This window comes from Hippoglossus hippoglossus, chromosome 6 (assembly GCF_009819705.1).
Source record: "Hippoglossus hippoglossus isolate fHipHip1 chromosome 6, fHipHip1.pri, whole genome shotgun sequence".
Taxonomy (NCBI): domain Eukaryota; kingdom Metazoa; phylum Chordata; class Actinopteri; order Pleuronectiformes; family Pleuronectidae; genus Hippoglossus; species Hippoglossus hippoglossus.
The window spans coordinates 11,701,849-11,723,755 of record NC_047156.1 but is presented as its reverse complement, the minus strand read 5'-3'; the positions used below and the strand labels follow the sequence as shown (position 1 = coordinate 11,723,755).

The following is a 21,907-nucleotide window of genomic DNA, read 5'->3' as shown; positions in this document are numbered from 1 at the left end:
ATAGTTATAAAAAACAACTCAAGACATATTTCTGTGAAATTGCTTTTAATTAATTGTATCTTCTTTTTTTAACACTATTATCTTTATTCCTTTTTTATACCTTTTGCTAGTTTTATGTATTCTTAAATTGTTTTAATCTTAAGTCTTTGTTTTATTGCTTACTTATTGTTATTGATCTATCTTATTTCATGACTTTGATTTTATTGTAAAGCCCTTTGATCTGCATTTTATGTATGCAAGGTGCTGTATATTTAAATGTATTATTATTAAAATGCATTGTATGTACAAGTCGGTATAACTTCACTGTAGTACAAATTCTAACTAGGTGAATATATACGACAGAGATATGAATATTAGAAACAGATATATGAAATTTGTAGATACAGTATTTAGGACTACAATCAAATGAGTGAGACTACAGGACATATTAAGGCACAAACTGCACTATAATTAAGTATATATACATTTTTATAATATATACATTTACATATACAATATGTCACTGTGATGTGTTTTACTTTTTTACTTACACTTTTGTTTAGTAAGGACAAGACACCTGATTATTGTGGTGAGTGTTGAACTTACATGACATGTATGGTCAACACTTGAGGGAGAGTGTGTTTATCCCTCTCTCTCTCTGTGTTTCTGTGTGTGTGTGTGTGTCTGTTTGTGTCTGTCTCTCTCTATGTGTGTGTATGTGTGTTTAAGGCGGTACATCACGTACAGTCCACATTAGCGTGACAGTGGGTGTGTTTCTCCGAAATAATGCATCAGTGCACTTCAGATCATTGAAGGACAACTGAGACACACACACACTCAGTCGATGAAGACGAAGACGAAGAGGAAGAAGCAGCAGCAGCGGGGACGAGTCAGAGACACAGATTTACCAGCAACAGCAACAGGGAGCTGTGAGTTTAGCTAACAAACGTCACACCGCTGCTAACCACGTGCTCTGGACAAGGACAGATGTATTAGAACATCACCGGCACCGATCTGAGACCAGGTCAGTCCTTTAATAACTTAACGCTGTTAGTTATGGACGGTTTTCACTCGGTTTTCAAAGTTGTACGAAACGATATTTAAAGCCGGGCTAGCTTCGGGGGGTTTTAATCACACATCTGCCGCTCACTCTTCTTTAGAATGAGCTCATGCTAATTATTCACATACGCGAGTTTATGCTGAGCTCGTTAATTAACTGTAAGCACATTGTATAACAACACGGAGGGTACACACTCTTCATGTACAGACTATAACAACACGGAGGGTACACACTCTTCGTGTACTGACTATAACACGGAGGGTACACACTCTTCATGTACAGACTATAACAACACGGAGGGTACACACTCTTCATGTACAGACTATAACAACACGGAGGGTACACACTCTTCGTGTACTGACTATAACAACACGGAGGGTACACACTCTTCATGTACAGACTATAACAACATGGAGGGTACACACTCTTCGTGTACTGACTATAACAACACGGAGGGTACACACTCTTCATGTAGAGTCTCTGGTAAACACCCAGGGACACTATGGCGCGAGAGGAGGGTCAAAAGGGGGCCGTGTCCTCAGCGCTGCCAGGCGTTTATTTGAAAAGCCTACAGTTTGGTTATAACTATATGTTTTCAGGACACAAGGCTGGTAAATCATTTAAGACAAGATAAGATAAGATGATCCATATTCCCTAAGGAAACGTGCGGTGTAACAACAGCAAGGTCCATCAAAGGTTCACATCAGTAAACTATTGAGCAACAAGTGTAAGGACACAAATATAAATGGAATAAAAACTCATTTATACAGTGTACAACTGAATATGTACATCGCACCTAAACCATTCAAATTAAACTGATGTGTTCTTCTGTGGAAGTCTCCTTTGAAATATGAGTTGATCTCAATATTTAGAGGACAGCTACTGATGACTACAGGACGAACCTGTTCTGACTCACACCAGCCATCCGGTTCCTGTAAAAGCTTCTGTAATCGGATCTCTATGAATGCAGAGATACACGAGGCTCAGGCTTCTGATTCAGAGGTTAATGGAAACGTCTGATGAAGCTCAAATAGTAATTTTATCCTAACAATACAATACAGTGAAAGATTCTCTGTTAAAGCCTTAACTCCTTTCAAAACTTTAGACCTCAACCTTCATTATATTTATGAGAACAAAAAAGAGCTGATGTCAGTATCTGTCCGTAACTTATTAAAAGCCACCACATATGAGCACATCGAAAACTTGATGAACGAGTATAACACAGTTTCAGGTGATGTAGACCCACCTATCTTGTTCTGCTGTTTAATCTTTCCCTCCTTCTTACTTTTATTGTTCCCTTGTCAATGCACTTCGCCCCTGAAGCATATGAACATCAGTGATACACATGCTCTTACACCACGAGATACTATGTGTCTAAGAGTCCAGTAGATGGCGCCAACTCACTAAAAATGGCCTCCACAGCACCTTTTTGATTTCAAATCAAAATCGAGGCAGTTTTTGTTTTCTTGAGAATGTTTGAAAATGCTATCCTATTAGTTGATCAGTATCTGACACAGATGTTACTCTCTACAAAAACTATGTTTTTTATGAGGTAATATCAGATTTTCATACAGGTTGTTTTTTATGCAATTCCTTCTGTATTAAAAATGTTTCTGAGGGGCATTAACTTCCAATGGCCACTTACGGACACTTTTTACATATCTCACACTGCTGTGGGTGGTTTGCGCTTTTCAGAAAGAACAACTATAACTCTTTATTTCCCTGCAGACTCTCCAGTCACCTGTAATGCAGTCGGGAGCCTGACAGCAGCAGCTATGTTGGCGAGGGCCACCCTGAGCAGAGGAATTACTGCCCTCCGCCTCGGTAAGAATATGACTCTGTACATGAATGAATTAGCGTCTCCAGCCTCAGGAAGCCAGACCCTGGCCTCTGAAGAACCCAAACCCCTCATGCTGATGCTACCGTGGCTGGGTTCGCGTCCCCAAGCTGTGGCCAAGTACTGTGAGATCTACTTCCGCACCGGCTTCGATGTGCTCGTAGTGGAGAGTGAGGTAAGGATATTACCCATCATTGATGAAATGAACATGTACATATCTTACGAGGGTACAATTAGATTTTCTAAATAGTCACAAAAGCAATTGTTGATTCCTGCAACTTGCAATCTCATGCTACAGAAAGGTTTTCAGTTTTGTGTTTTTATTATTATTTCTTAAAGAAATAAATGCACTGTTGTCTACACACCCATTAATGTTGATCATAAAATGAGGGGTCCTTCAACTTTCTGTTTGTTTCACACACACTAGGTGAAACACTTCCTGTGGCCTCGCTGGGGTCTGGATCATGGAAAGAATTTGATCGAGTTGCTCCAGAGCGAACGCTTTGTGTCCCGCCAACTCATCGTCCATGCCTTCTCTATCGGTGGCTACACGTTTACCCAGCTGCTGGTTCATGTGTCCCGGGACATGCAGAAATATCAGTCGCTCACAAAGAGGATCAAAGGTCAAGTCTTTGATAGCTTGGTGATGGGCACTGTGGAGATGATGGCCTCAGGTATTAACATGATTTAACTTTGTGATTTCGTGTCATTATTATTTGTCACACATGCAGATGATGCGTATATGAATGGGAGTGAATGTTTTCAGTGCAAATGCCTGAAGTGTTTTTTTTCTCCTCTCTGCACAGGTCTAGGTAAAACCGTATTTCCTCGTTTGGAGTCACTGGTAAAAAAGGTGAGCATGCTATACTTTGGCATGTTCAAACAGCAAACGGTGGACTACTACAACACAAGCATCGATGTGTTTTGGAACACACCAATCCCCGCCCCCTCACTGTTCCTCTTTTGCGAGAACGATCTGTTAAGCGACGCGCAGACTACGATTGAATTGATCGACTTCTGGCGAAAGCGCGGGATAAACATCACCGCAAAGAAGTGGGCGGATTCAACACATGCAGGTCACCTGAAGAGGCACCCACAGGAGTATGTGACCACACTGGAATTATTCTTCTATTCACTCAACGTCGCTCCGCTGAAGGCCAAGATGTAAGATGGTCGCACTTAAACTTGATTCCACGTCAGCTTGACTGTTCCTGTTTTCTTTGTTTCCCCGTCGTCTTTTTGTGTGTGTTGCAGTAATATTAAGAAAGCACTTTGATTAATGCTTGCAGGTATGTTTAAATTATACTGTAGTTCAGTTTCCACTACAAATCACTTTTAGAAGATGAATATAGACGGAGTTAATGGAACAATGTGTACAGAGATGGCCACAAGCACATTTTCTGTATGGATCATTAACACAGGCAATTGTATTTGCAAAGTACAATCCATTACAGGTTAACTCAACTTACTTTACATTAAAGTGCATACAAGAAGTTACATGAGATTGTATTAAATAACTGTGGCTTATTTTACACATCTTTGTTTGAGTTTAAAATGCTTCGTCTTGAGTGAAGAGTTACTGACGTCAACAGAACCAGATCAAACTGGAGTTTCTGGTAAACTGGCACCACCACCGCCCCTCGCCTGAATGTTCCGGACAGTTTCCTGTTGTTGTGAGCGCGTCTGACCTGGATACTCTCCTGCTGCGTTCTGCGCACGTGAACGGCAAACTCTGCCTTGACCCAATTTATCGCTCATTTTCTGAAATTCCTGTCGGAAAACTGCTAATGTTTCGTCATTGCTTGAAGTTTGATAAACCGTTCCAGTGTTCAAACTCCCATTACTTAATGTTTAATAACGTTTATGTTTGCATACACAACTGATAAGCTCCAGTTCATACTGAGATTATTTTTTATAGCGAAAGATATGCAAAATGTACTTGTCTTTTCAGGGACTATATTGTGGTACACAGGAAGTACTGCAGTGTTGTGTCTGGCAGCAGCAGTAGAAGAATAGCACTAATAGCAATAGTAGCATTAATATAGATGGAAGACTTATAGAAACTTAAAATTCATAAACCTCATGAATAGAAACTTAAACAAATATAACCAGTGCCTTGAAGAATATCTAATCATTTAAAAGAAATTCCACCATGTAGGTGTTTGTTGAACTGGATGAAAACCAGATGATAACATCTTGATATATGCAGGAGCTCATGTGAGCTGGTGGTATCCATCAGTTACTTCCATGTTGTGAGATCTTTACAACTGTTTATCTGTCTCCATTCTTTCTATCAATATTGTTTTTCCTCACAAAGTTGCAACTAACAACTGAACATTTGAAAACCTCTGGAAATTGTACAAACTGTGGTCTCTCATAACTTGAACATCTCCTACATTTCTGACATGTATACTTATATTCCAGACTAGTGTTTCTTTATCTATTCTCTTGTTGGTGGTCTAGAAATAAATATGTGAGAATCTTCTCTGAGGTGTGATGGAATTTTTTGTTCGGACTAATTTCTGATTTTAAACTCCAACTGTAGAATAATTCTAATTTCTGTGTTTAAGTGCCATTATTGTATATTCACCCCATCATCCTCCACCTTGAAGGTACTTACGGAAAACACACACACACAGAACTGTTAAATATGCTTCTTCTGTATGGACACAGGGGACTCATTTGGCTGTGAAGCCTCACCGCTCTCTCTGTTTTTTTCACACATCAGACCCTCTGGATAAGCATTTAATTATACTTAAGGATTCAGTGTAGAATTTAGTGACATCTAGAGGTGAAGTGTCATGTTCCAAACATGACAGGGCACCTGTGGTAGCCTTCACTTTTCATAAAACCTCAAAAGTCATTAAATATAAAGAGCCTATTCTAGGGTAAAGAAAACAACAATTTGTACAATTTAGATGAAACACATTAGTGAGAACATCACTGGGATTATTTTATATTCAATGGATCCCTTTCCCCTAAATCTTACACACTGAACCAATAATGTAAATTATTTATATGTCGAACATATCTATAATGCACGAATGATATGTTTGTTTTCAGGCAAATTTCTGCCCCTTGAGGTCACTGTGAAGATATTTCTATTTGCTGCTGAATCTCTGCAACATGACATAGTTACACCTCTTGGCCTGGTGGTGGCGCCACAGTCCTGATTTCTGCTGCTAAACACTATGAGTATCAACTTCTGTTAACTGCACCTAACTTCCTCGATTGAAGCTTCTATAGTATTACCACTGCATATTCAGTACATAGCAACATGGATGTTAAAGGTACAAAATGAAACAACATTTTAAAGACAAAATATTTACAAGATGCATTTATTTTATGTTATTTTGTTGTGACACCTCCGGGCCCGCAGGAGGCGCCACGCTCCAGATTCCCGCTGCTGAACTCGGATAGTGACGGTTTCCGCTCACTTTCTAAGATGTCAGCCCACATATGTAAACATGCGACGAATCCTGGCAGCTAATCGCGATCCAGCTAAACGGCTCCGTGACACGTGTTGATCTCACGGTGACTTTTTCTTCTGAATAGTTTAATATTACGCTCCAGTGTTGGAGTGTGAGCAGATAAAACCGCAGTTTGTGAGTTATTACCGAGCCGGGGAGGCTAACTCTATCGTGCTAACGTTAGCTAGCAGCAGAGAGCCATGCCTGCTCCTCAGACCATATTCGTCGCCTCTCTTCCAGCCTCGGCTTCGAACCAGCGTCTTGAAGAAATCTTCTCAGAGGTCGGTCCGGTGAAGCAGTGCTTCGTGGTCAGAGAGAAAGGTGATGTTGTCTTTACTTTGCGTCTTTTTACGTTAATAATTAGTTAACAAGGGAAATTATCAATTGAATCACAGTGTAGAGTAACTCGTGACAATGTAAAAACACTTTATTAACTAGGAGCAGCGAGGTTAAAATAAAAATAACTACACCAGCAACTAACATATTCGTTTCTTTTTTTTAAACCAGGTACAGAAACATGTCGGGGCTTTGGCTATGTCACATACGCAATGGAGGAGGATTCCCAGCAAGCTATGAAAACAATAAAAGACTACGACGGACAGAGGATCTCTCTTTCTGTGGCCAAGCAGAAAATAAAAGATAAAAAGAAAACAGGTGGGTATGAGGACACATGTCCAAAAGCAGCAGTTTTCTGCTTTTACTTTTCCTTTTTCATAACCTTGTTCATGTCTTTCATTCTGCAGCTAAACCACCAGCTAAAGAACCAGGTAAAGAACCAGCTGAAGTACCAGCTAAAGAACCAGCCAAAGAACCAGCCAAAGTACCAGCCAAAGTACCAGCTAAAGTACCAGTTAAAGTACCAGCTAAACCACCAGCTAAAGTACCAGTTAAAGTACCAGCTAAAGTATCAGTTAAAGTACCAGCTGAAGTACCAGCTAAAGCTCCGGCTCCTAAAGTGAACGAGGAGGGATCTAAAGGCATCAGGAAGAAACTACTGAAAGCAAAGCTCATCATCAGGAACCTCAGTTTCAAGGTACAGTGCACAACATTGATGTGGAACAAAATAATGTGAAATCGCACTTTGATCCACTAACATGTACTTGTTGAGAAGATTTGTTGCTTGAGCTGCAGGGTGATACGTGTCTTGTGTTGTAGTGTTCAGAAGATGACCTGAAGCAGGTGTTTTCCAAGTTCGGAACAGTTCTTGAGTCCAAAATTCCCCTGAAACCTGGTAACATTTGTCTAAATTCTTATAACCATTTCAAACATTGTTTTTGAATTGCTGTGCGACTGTCGATTGGGACGATCGATCATGCGCTTCCCGTATTCACTTTGTCTTTTTGTATAGATGGGAAGATGCGAGGATTTGCGTTCGTCTTGTTTAAAAACGTGTCTCAGGCAGCAAAAGCTCTTCAGAGCATGAACCTGAAGGAGATAAAAGGTCAGTGACTGAGACAACTGCAAACTTTTGTCTAGGTTAAATAGTGTGACTGCATTTTCTAAACATTATTGTTCTATCCACAGGGAGGCAGGTAGCAGTTGACTGGGCTATACCTAAGGACAAATACCTTGCGACACAGCAATCCGCCAGTGCAGGTACATTTTCAAGAGTGAACAACATTTCCTCTTTTCAATATCTACAACACAATTAAATGAAAAGAGCAAACTTTGTGAGTCCTTACAGTCATCGGAGTATGTCAGTCAGTATCCAAATAAAGATTTTAATTTTGTTCTGCATCACAGGAAATAAAACTACAGAGGCAGCAACTGTAAAACAGTCGGACCCAGAAAGTGAACCCGAAGATGAAGAGGAGGAGGAGGAGGAGGAGGAGGAAACGAAACCAGCTCCACCATCAAAGAAAAAGTGTGAACCCCAGATATAAACCATTCTGTCCATTTGCTGTCACATTTTTACATTCGGTTAATTTAACTGGTTGACTTCTTTTGTCAATTGTGTGATTTTCTGCAGAGTCGCCTCTAAACCAGCTGTGCAGCAGGTAGAGGAATCCCAATCAGAGGAGGAGGAGGATGAGGAGGATGATGAGGATGATGAGGAACAAGATAGTGAAGAGGAGGAGGAGGAGGACGATGATAATGATGATGATGATGATAATGAGGACGATGATGATGAGGAACACGATAGTGAAGAGGAGGACGATGATGATGATGATGATGAAGAAGAGAAATCAGGTATAAATTCTCAGCTTATCTTAAATTTGTAGGTCTGTTATACAAATGTTTTATTTGATTGTTTCAACTTTTTTTGTTGTTTGGTGCTTTTTCCTGTAGCTAAAAAGAAAGCACAAAATAAACTTCTCCCATCTGATGTTAAAGAGGGCAGAACAATTTTCATCAGGTATGTGACTCGTCCTATTTCCATTTATCTCACTCTAAACCATTTAATACATTTTTTAAGATTGTTTCATTTTCCACTTTTCTCACTATTATTGAGCATTTATGTTATAATCATAAATGTGCTTGTTTCTCCTGGCTCATTCAGGAACCTGTCCTTTGACACAGAGGAAGAAGGTCTTGAGGAAGTTCTCCTGAAGTACGGAGAACTTAACTACATCAAGATAGTTCTCCACCCAGACACCGACCATTCAAAAGGTCGGTCAGCTGTGCTTTAGACGGACACTATTCGTCCTCTCTTGTTTTACAAAACTTGCTGATTGGCTCATTTTGTTTTGTTGTTGTTTTGTTTTGCTAGGTTGTGCATTTGCTCAGTTTAAGACTAAAGATTGTGCAGACAAGTGCATAGCTGCATCAGAAGACCAGGCCGAGGTAATCTTAAAAACCAACCCTAAATATTCTCCATATCTTTTTATTTTATGTTACGGCATCATCTGTTATTGTGTTTTGTGAATGTTGCTGCCTTGCTCCAACACTTTGTTGTTTGATGCAGAATGGCGGTGTGCGTGTGGACGGCAGAAAGCTGTTGATTGTGGCAGCAGTGACCAGAGAGGATGCTTCCAAACTGAAGGTCGATAAAGTCAAAGTAGAATCAGGCACCAGGAACCTGTACCTGGCCAGAGAGGGATGTGAGTAATCCCATTCCGTCCTCCTGTTTTCTCCTCCTATGTTTTCTCAGGCATTTTTCCTTCGAACGGTTTCGTCTTAGAGTTATTTATTTATGTATTTCTTCGTGCTGATTTGAAGTAAGTTTCATAGACTTCCGCATTAAAAACCATGAACGGATAAATCTCCAAGTGAGATGCAAAGTCAGCCAAGCCATGTCTGACTTGTGAGAGGTGCACATTAAATTATTAGATCAGTTTAGTTGTCACACTCCTTTGCTGAGTTGATTCTAGATCAGTTCTATGTCTTACTCTGTTCTCTTCTTCTGACTTCAACAACCAGTGATCAGAGCTGGAACCAAGGCTGCAGAGGGTGTACCTGAAGCAGACATGATCAAAAGAACCAGAGTGAGTTTATTTTTCTTCAACATTTCTTCTTTCTATTTTGAGAATAATTTTTTGTACTTTGTACCTGAATTGACTCATATATTTTTCTCTTTGTCGCCTCTCCTAGTTTGAAGAAATAAAGAGGACCAAGCTTCGGGACATTAGTGTGTTTGTATCGAAGAATCGTCTGTGTGTCCATAACCTGCCCAAGTCGGTCGACAATAAAAAACTCAGAGAGCTCTGCCTTGAAGCCATAAAGGGTGGGAAGGGAGTGCGCATCCCAGAGGTACATTTCTTTAAATACAGCACAATTTAATAAAAAAAAATTATTGCAGCTCTGTAAAACATTCCTGGAAATAGTTTTTGTGGATGTGGCAGCTATAGAATTAGTCTGTGTGCCCAGTAGGGGGTGTTGTCTTCATTTATATTCATTGTGTGTGTGTGTGTGTGTGTGTGTGCGTGTGCGTGCGTGCGTGCGTGCGTGCACGTCCTGTTTCTCCTCTCAGTGTCGGGTGATGTATGATAAGAAGCCAGAGAAGGGTAAGGTGATGGGACAGTCGTTAGGTTACGGCTTTGTCCAGTTCCAGGACCATGAAAATGCTCTCAAAACACTTCGTTACCTCAACAACAACCCTGATATCTTTGGGTCTCACAAGGTACACTTTACTCTGGACAACTTAAGTAGTAAAATGAATATTAGTGTGTTTAAAGGCAGCTTTTTGAAATGTACTTCCTTTTCTTGGTCTGCAGAGACCTGTTGTTGAGTTCTCCCTGGAGGATTCAAGGAAACTTAAAATGAAGGAATTGCGACAACAAAAGAACAAGGTTTGTCTATAAATTAGAGTTATATCCTCATCTTAGAATCAGCGTCTAAACAAAAATTGCTTTTTTTCCAAATGGAAAATAACGCTGTGTGTACGTTTTTGCAGCAGTTTACCCAAAATCGTCCCTATCAAGGAGGAGCTAAACCTCAGGCAGCCAGTGGTGGACAAGGCCCGAGGGAAGGAGGAAGTAAACCACAGTCGTCATCAGTGCTGGGAGGAAAGGAGAGCGGTATGAAAGGATTATGACTTTTTACATGCGGTTCACCATGCTTATATTAACCATGTAGAAAAGTGAAAAACATATTCTGTCACAAGACAGACAAAGAACAGCACATAGCGCTGAGGAGAAACCCTGTTACCTTCAACCAGCTGTAACACTGAAGTGAAATGGCAAACAAGGCCTTTTCATTTGTGCCGTTACCATTTGTGTCCCTCTTACATCTTTTCATATTCTCTCTGTCCACTGTTTGTTCTGTGTTTATCAGCTCCACCTCAAAACCAGAAGAAAGACAAACTCTTCTCCGGCTTCCAGACCAAACCTGAGGTTGAACACGTTTCTCTGGAGAATGGAAAGAAACGAAAGAAAGTTCTGAATTTACCTTCTCATCGGGGACCTAAGATCAGGTGGAGATTATATTGCCTACTTGTCTCCTGTGTAAAATATTCGTACCCATCTGCTGTGCTTCAGCCGATCGATCTTTACAGCTAAATTAATAAAAAATTTAGGATATACGTCAAACAAAATCCGATTAACAGTTGCAAATACAAGTCACAGGAGCGATCTTCTCTTACCTCAACATAATTAGTTATTGTGTAACCAAAGGAAAAAGTTACCTGCTGGATCTCTGTTCATATTTTTCAACTTGAAAGAATTTCATGCATGGACATTACAGTGGTGGATGTTTTTCCCTCATGAGTTTAGTCAACCTGTCAATTTACATTATGCAGTTTCATTGCTGGGAATTACTGGCTAATAATAATACTAATTCAACATCTAGATCTATTTTATTGCAATTACCACAAATGCCAACTCGTCGTCTTTCCCATCATGTGTAACCAATGTTGCCTGTTTTGTCTTTTTTTTTTACAGAATGCGTGATAAAGGAAAGCAGCAAGTCCCACCACCCAAGAAAGCGAAACCTGGATCCACCAGAAAAGAGCCTCAAAGACGACAAATGGAAAAGCCCATGCAGTCCAGAAGCCAGGTTTCTACATATTCTGCTGTTAATGCTTATTCGTAACCTGGTGTCATGTTCAGTCAGTGAAGCCCTGATTTATTTGAAACAATTTAAAAACAGTGGCTTGTCTGTTTTAATTTTCAAGCCCCTGAGACTTGGCTTGCACAAAGAAGAAGAACGTTGCCAAAACCAAATGCAAACAACCCTAAAACTGGCTGTTGCTGGAAGTCTGCTTGGGAGATTTACAGAAGTTTATCAGTACAACAGAACTGCCTCTGTACAAACGTGTATTACATCCACTGGATGACCTATGATCATTAACTTATGCTTAATTTGAGATTATTAGTGGTGCACATGGCCAAATATATATGATTAAAGTCTAAGAGATGTATAAGAACAATATAAAGGATTTAGGTTTCTGACATTCTAAAAGTGGAACAATCAGTTTGTTAACAGAGCTCTGTGGCAGATACAGATGTATCAGCCAATATTCTAGGTTATTAGTCATCTATTGGTTTTGGCAAATGCAATGTGATGGCTCATAAGAATAATAGTCAACACAAGGACATTTAAAACTACCTCATACACTGTCAGTACAAAATATCTACTCTTAATGCTTAAATCCTGACGGATTAAGCTGTACGTTGCCAGATGTAATATAAAGTGTTAACTATCGCACTCTCACATTTTACTTAGGACAGCAATCCCTGTTAGAAGTGTTTTTCTTGCTTGTCAGTTTGGTGACATCGGAGTTGTCCTGTGGTTTTATCTTAACACTGTCTTCATTTTGTTTTTTTCCACAAGATTAAAGCAGCTAAGAAGCCGTTCAAGAGGGACGGGGACCGCTTCGACAGCCTGGTGGAGCAGTACAAGAAGAAGCTGATGGGCAACAGTGACAAGAGCAGCAACGTCAAAAGAAACAAGTGGTTTAATAGCTAATTATGTGTGTGTGAGTGTGTGTGAGTGTGAGTGAGTGAGAGAGAAATGCCCTTGACTCTTAGAAGTTACTTTTTTAATCTACATTTGACATCTTGAGGTTTTAAAGTAAATGCGATGGTTCTTCATACATTCGTTTTGTGTCGGATCGACCAGTTTCTCATATGTTAAACTGAACCGTCACTTAACTTCAGTCACCCTGCTCCTGCGTCTCTGTAATACAAGTTCATGTTGTTGGTTTTTTTCCGCTGAATCAGACTGAATTATACAAAAATGGTGTTTCTCTTTGTCTACATGTGTTTTTAAGAAAATGTACAAAACCACCTGAATGTGTGTTTTATTGTTTATCTTTTTTTGCATTAAATCCAGATTTGTTGCAGGATGATTCTGGCTGTGTCGGTTCCTAGTGACAGTCACTATTTTTGAATGGTAGTTTAAAGCAGAAGTTAATCATAAGCCGCTGTGGATAAACGCTTCCCACTCATGACCCCAGAACACCCACGAATGACCCTGGTCTACGTGTCTTTTTGCACTTTATTCTCATCTCCCTCATCTCATCTCACTACACAACAACCACACACTTCCTGAACAAATTTTTTTCAAACAATTTATTCATATTTAAAACTCAATAGTTAAAAAAAAAATACTGTCAACTGTACAAAAATATACAAAATGTCAATCTATGGATTTAAATAACATGATATTGCGCTGAAGTCGAAGTTGCCCTTTACCCTTCCTGTTCTCATGCAAACACACCTGTTGTTTTTGGCAACTTTCCTCAATGGCTGACATCACTGTTCGATGTGATGCCTCCTCCTCACAGTGCTGAGTCAACTTCAGGACTGAGCTAATGTGTAGATTCCTATTTTGTTGATGCAACATTTGTGTCCTGTAATACAGACCTATGAGCAGCGGAAGTGTCTGTGCAAAACGTGCTCAGGTTTAGTTTACATACAAACATTCCCGTGCTACACACATGCTGATGAAAAAGACAATAATTGGTACAAAATACATATTTTCTAAGTAAAGTAGATAAATAAATACATATGTATAAAAATAAGTGCATGTTCAAGAATAAATTTCCTTCAAAACACATGGCAAAAGTTCAATATGGCCACGAGAGACATCACTGATGCCGACTTAAAAATATTGGTCCTCATGTCTGACTTTTAACAAGTCTCCAGTTGATCCAGGTTCTTCAGCAGCAGATTCAGAAACTCCTTCACTCTCATCAGAGCCTCAATGCTCGCTGTGTGAATGAACTCTTTCGGACTCTGCAGCCTCGGCTCGGGCATCGAGGGCTTTGGCCGCCACTCGCTGCAGTGCCCCTTCCTCCACTGATCGACATAACCCGTCAATGAGGAGATTTCAAGTTTGACCCGGGGAACCCTGTGAAAGGTGTCGGAGATCAGGCTGTTGTAACCGTCCAGGACCGTCACTATGGAGGATGCTCCGTTCAGGTCGTCGGCAGGTGTCAGGCTGGCCGGGTACTGCAGCAAGACAGAGAGCAAGAGTCAGTCGTGTCAATTAGAACCAGAACCTGAGGTGATTTGGATCTGCTAAGAATAGCACATACTCATACACATGCCTGATTTCCTTTCAACAAGATCCACAAATTATTCTCTGATAAATCAATAAAAATGTTGCATGGCTCCATATCCTGCAACGTTCAGGAATGTCAAATATTTAATGTTTTTTTTCCCTGAGCCATTCTGCATCCTTCCACCAAGTTTCATTGACATCTGTTCTGTTGCTTACAATCAAACATAGAAACTATGTAAAACTAACTACAAGTAAACTACAGTTTCTGTGAAATATTAAATTCTTCACAAACAAAACTACAGCTCTTACCTTGAAGTCTTTGTCCAGCCTGTCAACAAGCTGCTCTGCCATCCACTTAACCTTGGACTTCATCATCATTACTTCCGGCGGCACAGGAGCGGCCGAACACACACTTAAAACTTGCAGCAGGGAAAACAGGAGGGCCAGAGTGTAGTCCATGTTGTATGCCGTATCTTTGGGGATGTGGAGGATTGAGGATAGCTCTGGTTTTCCTGGAAGAAAAAATGGAATCGGACATAATCAGAGATGATGCAGGTTACCTTGCCTTTTCAATGTTTGTGTATCTTTAACCGTTGTGTCATCTCACAAAAATGGCAGCTATGAGTTCATGTCAGAAAGTCTTCTGTTTGTACACACGCTTCTTTCCAGTGATTTACTCAATATGTTTGATTGTGGCAGCAAATATTTGTGATGGTGACACCTGTGAATTTCTGGCTGAGTAACTGCTACAAAGATCACTGAGTTTGTCTGACACTTTTATCCCCAAACATCCCCAGATTATTATTTTTCTTCTCAAATCTCTGCTACAGGCTTTGTGAAGAGAGCGGAAGAGAAAACTCTTAAAAACTTGTCTGGAACAACAAGACTCACAATCAATGACTAACAGGAACTTCTGTAAAAATGACACCTGGTGTCCTTTACGAGTAAAAGCAGAGTTTAAACAAACAAAGATGGAAGAGCTGAAACTCAGAGCGGTGGAATAGGAGAGTTGACCTTACCTTGGCTGGTGGCTGCTCGTATGCCAGTGTTGGGCTCCATCAGGACATCTTATAGTGGAGGGCTGTTGACTCATCTCTTACTCACCTCTCTCTGAACCCCCCCCCTACCATCCACCCCCTCGCTTACCTCTCCCCATCTCTTACCCCCAGAATCCCCTAGTGGCTCTACACAAGACGGGGGTGGGGGTGGGGGGGGGGGGGGGGGGGGGATGTCGATGTCAGCAACTGTCCTGTGACATGTTTTTGTCATGTGGAAAAAAACTATCTGATCAAAATTTGAAAAAAAGCGCTCGTGAACACAGCCGATAAAGAAATTGTGTCATTGTCCAGGAATTGCAAACAAACTTCTCTGGAACATCAGGAGATGTGTTTTCAATGATATTTCAACAATGACTTTCTTAAGTTGATTTAGCAAATCCAGAATTGCACAAAACCTTCTTATTTCTGTCTAAACTGATTCATTAGAGGCAGGAGAAACCGTAGTATTTCTAACAGTAGAAACGTCTGCACTGAACAAACAGTCAATATTACCTTATATGTCATATCCTGTACACACTTGTCTTTACTGCTCTCTCCGAACATTGCATAACGTTACCGGGGTCATGATTTATTTAACTATAACACAATATGTTTGAACACAGCAAAAGATAAACATCCTCTCTTATCGTGCTTATTATGTAAATTAGCTGCAACTACAGATATTTGTATCTTCTTATGTTTAATTTGATCATCGTTTAACAGTTTATTATTTGTTGGTTCGATTGGGTGTCACATTTCTACTTTATTTTTAGTTTTGCTTGTGTGATCAATACATGTCGGTGGGTCGCAACCACATACCCAGTGTCTGATGAGTCACAGGGCAAATAACTACTTATACATAATTCACACATAGATAGATAGATAGATAGATAGATATAACATGATCTTTTCAGTCTTGGGTTTCGTTTTCAAAAGAATTGCCAGAGTCAAATGTTTGTTTCACTTGGAGTGACTATCACAGATCAAAATTCTGAGGAATAGAGAAGAAAGTCCTCCAGTGATGAACAATAGCATTGTCACGTCATGTCATGCGATAAACGCCATGTGTTTTTAATGTGGGACATTTTTTACCTTGGAGTTGTTTTTGCTTTATTTCCTTATATGCTCTAATTAACTGTTCTTCTTGGAAATCTATGTATTTTTCACAGTGAGTGATTATTTTTGGAAACAGATTTGTGTTGTTGCTCCACGGACAAGGAGGGGAGGGGCTGTGCTGAGCAATTTTCTGTTTCTCTGAAGTAAATAGAGGTCAGGGAGGCCAAGAGCGAGGTGTGTGTGTGTGTGTGTGTGTGTGTGTTTGTGTGTGTCAGAGGAAGGTCTGCAGGGAACAAAACAGTGATGGTAATTTCACTTTTTCACTGTAATTTTCTCAAGGTAACTTACAGTAAACTCAGCTTGCTGTTAAATACCTCATGCATGTGCACAAATCTGCTGACATCACACATGCACACACACACACACAGATGCAGGAGTCACATGAAACGATTAACACATGGTCATTGCCATACTTTGAGCAGAGCAAACAGACGTGATCGGATCCGAAAATTGTTGGGAAAAAGAAACACTACAGGACATATTTCTGGGAAGGATAAAGTAAATGGGGGACCATGTCCGGCTTGTAGGCTCAACGGGAATAGTTTATTATTCATGAGAGAAAAGCGTGAGGGAATGAGGCGTGTGATATGATTGGATGGAAACTTTCCAAATATTGTTCAAAGTTTCTTCAGAGTTGCTCTGTGTCGGTTCAGGGAGACGTTTCTCGCCTGCAACACAGCTGACATCTGGGAAGAATAAAAGCTGCTTGTTGATGAAACTATTTTTGAATCAGGATTTTTCTCGTCTGCCAGTATGTGACGTCTTAGTGCAGTGGAAAGATTTGAAGATATTGTAGTGGTCTTTCTTGATTAAGTCATTGCTATAATTGAATGCAACCACAAAGTGCAATGCATACTTGTTGCTATTTATGTCCTTTGCACAACAGCAAACAATCTATTTGTATTTTTCCGATGGATCTGTGGTTTCGGTGGAGTTATCAATCTGAGGGTTTCTTGCTGAGTGCTTGCTCTTTGTGGGAGCTGTTGGGATTTTCCATCATTTTCTACGTCTCAACCTTACTATATAGAAGGCCTTGAGATAATGCATGTTATGATTTGGGCCTATACAATTCAAATTGAAATGTTTTTTGACAGTCAGTTCTCTGCACACACATTATGAACAACGACTGGGAGTTTTTTTGTTTGTGTTGGTGCCTCTCACATCACAGAGAATCAGTCCGATTACACCCCCCCTTGAATGTGGCAGAAGGACGCTGCAAGGCGTCATTAATAATTCATGAGGACTTTGTATCACATGACTTATGGGAGCGTGTGAGTCACATCCTTATAAGACGTGTGTGCCCGTCTTCAATCAAACTATTCACACTTGCACACATTTGAATCCCGCGTGTGTCGTATCCACTGACCCTTTAAGGTCAGGAGAAGGGATGTGATGTGACGCAGGGTAATATACAGACCTTAGGGTTAACAAAGTGCTACAGCACTGGTTGGGCCATGTTAATAGGCCCTGTACAGCATCGGGTTACTTGTCCAGATGTAGCGCTGAAACCAGGAATTCCACTCAGCAGGTTCGGCCTGGATGAGTCACAGGAATGACGGGAATTTGGATTCAGGGATCCTGGATGTGCAGCCCTGCAGGACAATGCGTTGTTTTCACCCCCAGGCACTTGAGTGACGTTAATTCCATAAAAGTAATCTGAAAGGACCTGAATCAGCATTTCAGTGTTGCTTCATTCTGAAGCAACACTGAAATGCAGAGGTCCGGTCTGAGCAAGCAAATCATTTTAATAAGATAACTTGTTAAGCAACAATGGAAATACAAGTATTACAGAACAGAAGTGGTCTGTTACAATGGATTCAATAAAAGGCTTTCAATACCTTTATTCATACAGACTATAACATATAAAATCTGCTTCTGATTCTCCTTCCAATGTTATGAGGAGCTTTTATAATTCTGTCTCCCATCAGCCCCTGGATCATGGAGCAATCAGATCCCTGCAGCACTGATAATAATAATGATAATGTGTCAGGAAGTGACCAGGACCAGGAGCACGAACACCTGAAGAATCCACTTAAAGCTTGTGGATGGACGGACTGTCACTCTATGAAAACAGCCATAAAACCCAGAGGAGCGCCAACACCGTGGGTGGTGAAGAAAAGAACAATAATATAATTATATGTGAGAAATTTAGGACGATCTGCAATAAGAACAGCATTAGTGTGTCTCAGGCTTAAAACTGATCCAAAAAGAAAAATGCAAACTCAGATAAGCAATCCAGCGTATAGTAGTCACATGCAGCGAGGACAAGCCCACACAGCAATTCTTAGTTTCAGGTCAATGTCAACTTTATTCATACAGCACGTTTAAAACAACTTGCTTGACCAAAGTGCTTTACAAAGTAAAAGGTAACAAGAAAACAGCAACGGGTAATATATAATAATACTTATAATAATAAAATTAAATCTATTGGGATAATAATGTTCTCAACTCGAACAGAAGACCAAAGAGAAGAAATGTGTGTTTAACAATGGTTTGAAGTGTGAGAGTAGGGGCAGATCTATAATGGAGTGTCAGCTGTTCCACAAGTTTATAGTAGATACTGCAAAGCCTCGATCGCCTCTGGTTATGGGTTTAAGGCAAATCAAGGAGCAGCTGAGTGGCTGACCTCAGCTCTCTACCTGGAGTGTGGAGGGGATTACACACTAAAGAAAACATACATGTGAAATGTTGTATTTTGACCCTGTTAGACTCCATTCAGCCCTTCTTGAGCAACATAACCATGACCACAAACATACAGACATTATTGTGGCGGCAATTTGTCCTCAAACCTGTTTAGAAAAAGCTAAAGAATACAATTTTTAACTTGAACTCAAAATCAAAAAGCCACCTGAGGAGTGAATCGTGTGCAGGGGACAAGTCCATTGTCCAGGCAAGCGTCACGTTGTGTGTGGTTTATCTCTACGTTTAGCAAAAGAAAGAAACAAAATGCAATGGTTCCCGCTGTCTCTCTTGCGTCTGTAAAAAAACTATGAAACCTTGCATGCCCGCCCACCGGTTTATATAAAATCACCCTGTGCCCAGTCCCTACAAAGGTAAGATAATTATTCTACAGCTGAATCTGACTAGTTGCATTAAAAAAAAACTTGTAAAAAACAGATGTTTAACTATTAAACACTACAGAAAACATCTATCACCAGACTAGCTCTCCTCCCCACAGTGTCGTGTGAGCTGCACGTTAAAGGCCGATGAGACGGTCACCCAGCAGCAGGTTTATGAGCCTTCCCTCTTTCTATTCCTTCGAATGAGCTGACTCACGGCTGAGCGGGAGGTCTACTGACATGAGTGAGAAACAAATCCTCCTTTTGAAGGAAGCTTCCTGTCGTGTTAAACACCTCAGAGTGAAGTTTTTGAAGAGGCAGCTGCTGAGCGATTGGTTAATAAACCTCAGTGATGATAAACGGTAACCAGACAAAGGTGACTACAAAACGCCTTCTCGCAAACTGCAGATGTCGAGAAAGGAGTTCAAAAAGGAGACTTGAACATTTTGACCCCCTCTTCAAAAAAAGGGAGACCCTCTCTATGTTAATGAGACCCCTGTTGTCTGGAAATAATGTTTTCCCAGAGAAAAGAATATAAAAAATGTGTCCGCTGTTACAAATGTGTGTGTAGTGCAGGTTTCAACTTTCCTCATCACACTTTTCCCAGCTGATTTTGTCAGTAACTGGACAATGACTGACTTCCAAAGTGGCTGTGACGTCACTATGCATGTAATGTTCATGCCTTAAAGTCACATTGCAGGTCAAAGACACATTGTCCCCCTGATGAACATGAAAATGTTTGTTCTGCTCAGTGAAAGTCAAACATCCAAGTAGAATGGTACCCAGTAGAGCGCATACCTCCGTCCCTGTATGAAGCCACATTTGAATACACTAGTTTTGGATTTTTTTATTTGAATCTGCCCCAAAGTGCACACACTCATAAATACCAGTCCCCTAAACATGCCTCTTCCATTCAAATATATGCATTACTCCCTGAGAATAAGGCAAAAATGTAAAAAAAAAAAGACGCCCTATCCTGCAGTCTTATGGAAATCTGTCATTTTGGTTACAAACAAACCAAACAACCAACAAACGGTGAAATCATAACTTTGTTCATGGAGGTAGTAAGTAAAGCACATTTTTGGATGCTCTCCCAGAAAAAATATTTGACTGAGGGAAAGAGGTTGAAAAATAAACCTCAATGAAAAGCTTTCTCCATCAGAATAAAAAGTGTGAGTGAGTTTTCTCATCCACTTCAGGCAGCTATAGAGTCATCGGCCCTGTTGTGTAAGTGGATCAAACACCAGAACAAGAGTCTAAATACAAACAGAAACCTGGCTTCCTTTCCAAAAGTTTGGGATTTCTGTGGGTGCAGACTCATTTAATAATGTGTTAGTTTGTGTGTGTGTGTGTGTGGGTGGGTGTGTGTGTGTTTGCCTGTTTTACTGGCAGAAAAATTGCATCACTTCGAAATAGAAGTAGCCAAAGAATTTCATAGGATTTGCCCCACCTTGCACAAGTCTAACAGAAGCACAGGAAATGTTGCAGTAATGAGCAATAAATGGGAAATGACAACTGTTTCATTATAAAGTTTATTAGGATTGGAAATATTCACATGAGCTGATTTCACTTCCTTCATCATGCTTGTAAAGTACTGGCAGAGACAACAGCTTCACATTCACTGTACAGACACATTTCATACGTCTAGATTATTAAAATCTTTTAAACATCTTTTATACAACCATGTGTTAAAGTAAAGACATGTTACAACTGGGTCACATTAAATTATTAGAACCAAGAGTCAGAGAAAGTTACTATCAATATTATCAAATCCATTGTTATCACCATAACTGTGTCCATGGATTTGTTGCGTATGTGGAAGTAGAAGTCAAATGTCCTCGTAGTAGAAAAAACCTGAGCAATGCTGCCACCTTGTGGAAATAAATATGTGATGCTTCACATGTCCCCAGGACAGAGACAGCTGTTGTCTTTCAGTCAAAATAACTCAGAGGACGATTTATGTCTCAGATAAAGTTTAAACCGGTTAAACCAGTGATGGGGGGGGGGGGGGGTTCTACTCTGTGTACTGATGAACGAATCAGGAGCCACGGCTTTGACAACAGGTAGGATTTCCTTTTTCTTGTTTGACACAGTTTATGTTGTGTGTCACACCAAAATACATGTGTTGCCAAAATGCCTACTTCAACCACACAAACAGTTTTTGCATTGGACGGTTGGTTCTGTGGCTCTGCTTGCCGATCTCCAAAAGTCACCGCACACCACTGACACACAGTCAAATTGGTGGTTGCTGGACCAAGGGTTCATCATGGTTTACAGTTTTTAAATTGAACTCATGTCAAGAGAGAATTGTATGTGAATGTTCCTTGACGTCAGGGTCCCTTGCAGATGCTTTTTGGGGTAAGGGCTTCCTGGATAGTCATTTGACAGCAAGCCCAGACCGCAAAAAGACCTGAAAAGAACAATTCTGCTCGGCTGAATTCACGGCCACGACCACACACGGCAGC

The 21,907-nt window shown here is 40.4% G+C and overlaps 3 protein-coding genes across 8 annotated transcripts; 2 read left to right on the top strand and 1 right to left on the bottom strand.

Annotated features, from left to right (window-relative positions):
• Positions 1-797: 797 nt before the first annotated feature.
• On the top strand, positions 798-4,088 carry si:dkey-5i3.5 (uncharacterized protein LOC565091 homolog). Of its 3 annotated transcripts, none has more exons than XM_034588473.1 (4): positions 798-1,003; positions 2,768-3,051; positions 3,304-3,550; positions 3,683-4,088. In XM_034588473.1, exons 2-4 carry the CDS (start codon positions 2,815-2,817, stop codon positions 4,042-4,044), a joined length of 846 nt encoding a protein of 281 aa, XP_034444364.1. In that variant the 5' UTR covers positions 798-1,003; positions 2,768-2,814; the 3' UTR covers positions 4,045-4,088. The 3 variants fall into 3 exon arrangements, with proteins under 3 accessions (XP_034444364.1, XP_034444363.1, XP_034444365.1); XM_034588472.1 differs by having other exon boundaries at positions 2,735-3,051; XM_034588474.1 differs by lacking the exon at positions 798-1,003 and adding an exon at positions 2,024-2,041.
• A 2,221-nt stretch (positions 4,089-6,309) lies between these two features.
• Positions 6,310-12,969, top strand: rbm28 (RNA binding motif protein 28). Of its 3 annotated transcripts, XM_034588643.1 has the most exons (21): positions 6,310-6,667; positions 6,854-7,000; positions 7,090-7,379; positions 7,502-7,577; positions 7,695-7,787; positions 7,871-7,942; positions 8,090-8,210; positions 8,316-8,364; positions 8,395-8,536; positions 8,636-8,702; positions 8,847-8,956; positions 9,057-9,130; positions 9,252-9,387; positions 9,707-9,771; positions 9,878-10,036; positions 10,257-10,406; positions 10,501-10,575; positions 10,680-10,803; positions 11,060-11,198; positions 11,665-11,779; positions 12,557-12,969. In XM_034588643.1, the coding sequence occupies exons 1-21, from the start codon at positions 6,547-6,549 to the stop codon at positions 12,689-12,691; spliced, it is 2,460 nt and encodes an 819-aa protein (XP_034444534.1). In that variant the 5' UTR covers positions 6,310-6,546; the 3' UTR covers positions 12,692-12,969. The 3 variants fall into 3 exon arrangements, with proteins under 3 accessions (XP_034444534.1, XP_034444535.1, XP_034444533.1); XM_034588644.1 differs by having other exon boundaries at positions 7,210-7,379; positions 8,316-8,536; XM_034588642.1 differs by having other exon boundaries at positions 8,316-8,536.
• Positions 12,970-13,037: 68 nt separating this feature from the next.
• Positions 13,038-15,314, bottom strand: LOC117763490 (leptin-like). 2 transcript variants are annotated; one of them, XM_034588647.1, is made up of 3 exons: positions 15,247-15,314; positions 14,540-14,741; positions 13,038-14,178 (listed from the first exon to the last, which is right to left on the bottom strand). In XM_034588647.1, the coding sequence occupies exons 2-3, from the start codon at positions 14,687-14,689 to the stop codon at positions 13,858-13,860; spliced, it is 471 nt and encodes a 156-aa protein (XP_034444538.1). In that variant the 5' UTR covers positions 14,690-14,741; positions 15,247-15,314; the 3' UTR covers positions 13,038-13,857. The 2 variants fall into 2 exon arrangements, with proteins under 2 accessions (XP_034444538.1, XP_034444537.1); XM_034588646.1 differs by lacking the exon at positions 15,247-15,314 and having other exon boundaries at positions 14,540-15,206.
• Positions 15,315-21,907: the final 6,593 nt, after the last annotated feature.

Coding starts and splice junctions, on each gene's coding strand:
- si:dkey-5i3.5 (XM_034588473.1), top strand. CDS start 2,815: ATGTTGGCGAGGGCCACCCTGAGCAGAGGAATTACTGCCCTCCGCCTC. Junction 3,052..3,303: donor TGCTCGTAGTGGAGAGTGAG/GTAAGGATATTA, acceptor CACACACACTAG/GTGAAACACTTCCTGTGGCC. Junction 3,551..3,682: donor TGTGGAGATGATGGCCTCAG/GTATTAACATGA, acceptor CTCTCTGCACAG/GTCTAGGTAAAACCGTATTT.
- rbm28 (XM_034588642.1), top strand. CDS start 6,547: ATGCCTGCTCCTCAGACCATATTCGTCGCCTCTCTTCCAGCCTCGGCT. Junction 8,537..8,635: donor TGATGAAGAAGAGAAATCAG/GTATAAATTCTC, acceptor TTTTTCCTGTAG/CTAAAAAGAAAGCACAAAAT. Junction 9,772..9,877: donor ACATGATCAAAAGAACCAGA/GTGAGTTTATTT, acceptor CGCCTCTCCTAG/TTTGAAGAAATAAAGAGGAC.
- LOC117763490 (XM_034588647.1), bottom strand. CDS start 14,689: ATGGACTACACTCTGGCCCTCCTGTTTTCCCTGCTGCAAGTTTTAAGT. Junction 14,179..14,539: donor GGCTGGACAAAGACTTCAAG/GTAAGAGCTGTA, acceptor GTCTTGCTGCAG/TACCCGGCCAGCCTGACACC.